The sequence below is a fragment of the Doryrhamphus excisus genome, linkage group LG14, assembly GCF_037039965.1.
Source record: "Doryrhamphus excisus strain RoL-2023G ecotype Guam linkage group LG14, RoL_Dexc_Guam_v1.1, whole genome shotgun sequence".
Classification (NCBI taxonomy): domain Eukaryota; kingdom Metazoa; phylum Chordata; class Actinopteri; order Syngnathiformes; family Syngnathidae; genus Doryrhamphus; species Doryrhamphus excisus.
The window spans coordinates 7071617-7076821 of record NC_136370.1 but is presented as its reverse complement, the minus strand read 5'-3'; the positions used below and the strand labels follow the sequence as shown (position 1 = coordinate 7076821).

General features: G+C 38.0%; 1 protein-coding gene across 1 annotated transcript; it reads left to right on the top strand.

The window, feature by feature from the left end:
* The first annotated feature begins 406 nt into the window (after positions 1 to 406).
* id3 (inhibitor of DNA binding 3) lies at positions 407 to 2323 on the top strand. The gene is made up of 3 exons (XM_058090288.2): positions 407 to 797; positions 903 to 967; positions 1817 to 2323. The coding sequence occupies exons 1-2, from the start codon at positions 507 to 509 to the stop codon at positions 951 to 953; spliced, it is 342 nt and encodes a 113-aa protein (XP_057946271.1). The 5' UTR covers positions 407 to 506; the 3' UTR covers positions 954 to 967; positions 1817 to 2323.
* The last annotated feature ends 2882 nt before the right edge of the window (positions 2324 to 5205 follow it).

The following is a 5205-nucleotide window of genomic DNA, read 5'->3' as shown; positions in this document are numbered from 1 at the left end:
TTACAAAAGTATTATTCTATATTTTAGTGCCGATAGGTATAAAAAAAATAGCTTGCAAAACAAATGTAGTATTATTTACCTGTGAATATGTTCGAAATTCCAATAAAAATGACTCCCCCAAAATATAATATGTTAATGTATACATGCTCCAAATATGATTTTGCTACACTACATAACCGTAACTAATGAGTCGTGTAAGGATTTTAAATATGATGTGATATTTTGTTTTTTCGCGAGCCAAGACGATGTAATTGATTGACAATCCCTTGAGGCAACCCCAGTCCTGTTTCCTCATTCTTTTCAGCCCTCTTCCACTAGCAGCCAATGAGAAACAGGCTCTCACCGCAGCATCCAATCAAAGACGAGTGCGGGTAAGGGGGCGTGACCGCGCTCCTGCTGTATAAATGTGTACTGTAGCGTCCCTTTTTGACAGCGTTGAAGGTGCTACTCAACAAGGCGGAGGTCAAGCTAGTTTTCGCTTGTAGTTCGCTTCTTAAAGGTCCGCCATGAAAGCCATCAGTCCCGTCCGCTCGGTGAGGAGCTGCTACAAGGCCGTGTGCTGCATCTCGGAGCACAGCGTGGCCATCAGCCGGAATAAACACGCGTGTGTGGACGAGCCATCCGGTGCGCTGTGCGACATGAACGACTGCTACTCCCGCCTCAAGGCGCTCGTCCCCAGCATCCCTCAAAACAAGACGGTGAGCCAGGTGGAGATCCTGCAGCACGTCATCGACTACATCTTCGATCTACAGATCGCCCTGGAGGCGGAAGAGCCACAAATGCTTTTGTCGATAAAGGTGAGCAGGCTTTTGACTGTTGCTACTGTTGCTAAGGTTGACTCCAATTCTCTTGTGTGATGTCATAAAAACTTCATGTTAAAAGCTCATCCTCTGATCTTGTAGGCTGCTGACCTCACCAGAACTTTCTCCAAAGATGGACGTTTGTGCCATTAGGATGTATCATTATGGTATGTACCACTCCTTCACCAATTAAACACCCTTTTGAATCACACGGTGGGGGCAAAGGTCAACTCCGCTTTTCATTGTTCCGGACAAGAGAGTCAGCCATGTCGGTTTCTTTTACAGTTGCCACTAAGATTTTGAACAGTGACACATAATCTTTTTTAACTGTTACTTAAATTGAAGTCTTAGCATCTTGAACTGAGGCGCAAGATCATCGACATAAGGTCAACCGAATGGAACCTTAAATCGAAGAAAAGGCGAATGACATTTTGAATGGCATTCACCAGTTTAACAGTTGCTTAAATTGAAGGTAGTTCCCAATGAGATTTTGAATAGAGACACAAGAACATCAGCATAGTCACGGCATGATGGATGACTTATTTCAAAAAATAACCACCACTGAGGTTCACTGAGCAACAGGAAGTGCAGAGATGATGAAATGATCCAGTAGTTTTAGCCTCTAATAGAAAGTAAATAAAGCAGTCAATAGTGAGCCGATGAAACGTGTCTTATGTGCTGGTGTAGAGGAGCAGAGAATTGACATATTTGGTGTGAAATGACTTGAAAATGAGACCTAAGACGCCACAGTTGAGGGCATTGATGTTAGAAGGCATTGATGTGCGTGGAAATGGGAGCTACACCATCCACCCATCCACCGCAGTGGCTAATTAGGCGAGTCGGGGCCCATGTGTAAGCGGATTCATCGCTATCTGCCTGGGGTTAATGAAAGTTCCATGCTCGGCGCCACTCTGTCTGCTCCGCTCCACAGAGAGGGAGGGGAGGGAGGCAGGGGTGAGAGATCTGACTTCACTTTTCTTCCTTTTTCTAACCCCCCCCTCTCTTTCTCCATGCAGGTGCAGGGAAACACATGTCTCCACTTCACTCCAGGCAAGAGGACAAGAGGGGCAGAGAGGGTGGGATAGGTATGTGGGAGAGTGGAGGAGAAAAGATGGAAAGAGCTGACTCTTTTCCGACTTTTTTTTTTTTTTTGCTCCAGGATGGACACAACAACACACCAAAGCCTCAATTTGGAAACATCCCGATACATTGAATTGTTTTTTTTTTTTTTTGCATTACATTCCAAATTGTAAACGCATTCACTCTCGCATGAATCGGCCGCTGTTACACCGCCATTCAAAATGTGTACATATCTACTTGGTAGGGGTGTATGTGAGGGTTTTTTTGTTTCTTTTTTGCCAAATAGGTTTTTTATGATAATCCAAACTCTATAATAGAGTTACTTGTAAATGTCTGTGGGGATTGTTTTATTTCCACAGACACTATTCAGTGAGTTTTATAAACTCTTTATTGTAAAGTATGTGTGGTTATGTCACGAAATAAAACGTTCAACAACAAAATGATTTGGTTTCATGCTTGGTGTGATGTCGCTTACCACAGGATGTATTCTTTTTGCGTTAACTTGAGTGGAAAATCAATTAAGGGGGGTTTCCTGTGCACGATTAGTTTGATATGTTAGGACATTTAGCTTTTGATATTGAAGCAGAGTTACTTCCGAATCAAGTTCATTTTTGAGGTGTTGAATTGGACTACTCTCTAGATTTTTCTCCATTAATTCATTAATGAATTAACTCCTATTGTATTCCTTTGTTGATGACAGGTGCACCTAATAATGTAACGGTTTCAAACTCAAAACGCTTTATTTGCATATTCCACAGTACTATATGACATATTAAGCCATTGAAAACACTCATTACTGAATGTTTCCAGGTAAGATGTAGTGTTCGTCAAAAATGGGAAAACAGCGCTCTCTTGTGGCGGTAGCTGGAATTACTACTCAAAAATCTATACAGCTTGTAGACTGGATAAGATGTTTTTTCATTATTCTGATGGCCTCACCTGGCTAAAACATGTTTGAAATGCCATGTAACGTAGCCATGCAAAACCTACAGCTAAAGAAACAGTGGACTTACATTGCCATCTAGTGGTAAAAGGCGGGTACTTCCTCCAATTAAATGGCATGGAAAAAATATGTTCACTTTAATGCCTGATACAACCAAAGGTATATGATAACATAAATAGCTCATGACAGTTTAATTCAAGAGATGATATCTAGAAACCTCCATGGATTTCAAGAGTTTTTCAAAATCACTTATATTCTTACATGAACATCTATAACATTGTTTTGCCAACAAAAATTTAGTCTTACAAGTTGTTTGTTGTCATCATTATATTTGTCCAAACAACTGTGCTTTTAGTTGTACAAGGCATATTTTTTTCCATGACTGTATATACTGTATAGTTCGATCATGAGTGCTAAAAAGCGGATATCAACTTCAATCTTTACTGCCATCTAGTGGTAAATAAGCGACTGTGCGATTGTACAAACCATATTAGGACATCCGGGATATAACGAACCAAGCGGTTAGCATGCCAAATTAGGTTGATTCTGTCCGTATACTGTATGCAATATATTTGAAGAATTGGTTTAATAATACAATTCTGTATTTCTTGGGTTGTTTTTTGTATGCAAAAAACACTTGAAAATTGGTTTAAATATATGATACATGAAATATATGAAATTTCTGTGAACGCACGAAATTATGCCACAAGGTGGCAGTGTTACATCTCATGCTAATAAGATAAGATATGCCTTTATTCGTCCCTCAGTGGGGAAATTTGCAACAATAATAATAGTTATAATAGTAATAATTAATAATAATTCATAGCCTATCTCAATTTTAAAAATGATAATACCAGTTACTTTTGTAACTGATTGATTCATATTTTTAATGCAAAATACAATATGTCTAATAATAACAGTTTTTTTGGCATTAGTAATCAGAATAAGGATAATTTTTTTGAATTATTATTGGAATACATGAATGAATGATGAAAGAATGAACATGATGAATGCTTTAAAATGCTTTCAAAAATGTAATACGAGGGACATGAGAAGGGACACTGCATGTAACAAATTGTACCACAAGGGGGTACTATGGGACGGAGATGCTACAAACTTGCAGTACGGTAATCACTGAAGGTCAAAAGAAGGAAGCCAGTTCTTAAAAAAAGTAAACAATAACCTAAACCTTTTTACCAGTTCCAAACATTAGATCTGCATGAGGGTAATATTGTGGTAAAATAATATAACTTCAACATACAAGTGCATTGATGCATCAACGGGTATAGTCATATTCATACTAATGCTATTGTTCATTGTTTATATTTCAACCAACATTTAACTCATTTTTAATTCCTTTTTGTATGGATATAAGAACAGTAGAAATCTATTTATTTTTACATGACTAAACTGCACAAATGTTAATATTGGTGGCAAATAATGCTAGCTTCACATGATATATGCTTCCAACTATGACAAAAGGCCTCAGTGGGATGTCCCAGCCAGCCAATGGAGATGGCGGAGCGGGAAGGGGGGCATGTCATATGGCTTGGTGTGGGGGAGGGGCTGGTTTCTTTCAGTATGTTTTCTGAGCCAATAAGCAAGAGTGTTACTGGATGAATCCAATTATCATATACAAACTATCTTAGCCTGTAGTCCACAATAGCCTTTGTGTGTGATGACCCTTTTTTCTTCTCACACATGCTATTTTGAACACTGACATGAATAAAGTTTAATATATAGTCTGAATTTCACATGTTATATTATATACAGTTTATGCACATACATGCATATATATGGTGGAATTATTTTATAGAAAAGAAATTCATGTCATTTATTCATTTGTATAGAAACATTCTGTGTATAAATAATATATGCCAAATACATACAATAGATTTTTTCACTTTATAGTATCATCTTTAAAATCATTATTAATGTATTTTCAAATATTGTTATATTTAATTTAGTTGTTAATGTAATTGGTTAAGGGACTACAAATGTTCTGATGCATATTTATATATTTTTTTTGTTACAATTTCATTGCACGGCAGGCTAATCGTTACCCAAATGGCTATAAACACTTGTCATTCCTAATTTGTTACTTTTTTAACAACATTAAAGTTACATTTAATCACACTCTCCCTCGTCCTATTCAAACTTTTACACTTTTTGTCGGTCTCTAAGAACAATGTGTCCTCAATGTAAAAAAAAAAAAAAGGCTACTGTCTCTTTAAGAAGACCAACCCCCTTCGTGGCCACTCAACTGCTTTATGTAAATCCTGACAAGCCGAGCGTGCCGTCAGCCAATCAGATTCGAGTTTCAACCGCGGGAGATCTAAATTTCGCGCGACGAAGTTTGGCGCTAAAAAAAGCTGAGTTGTT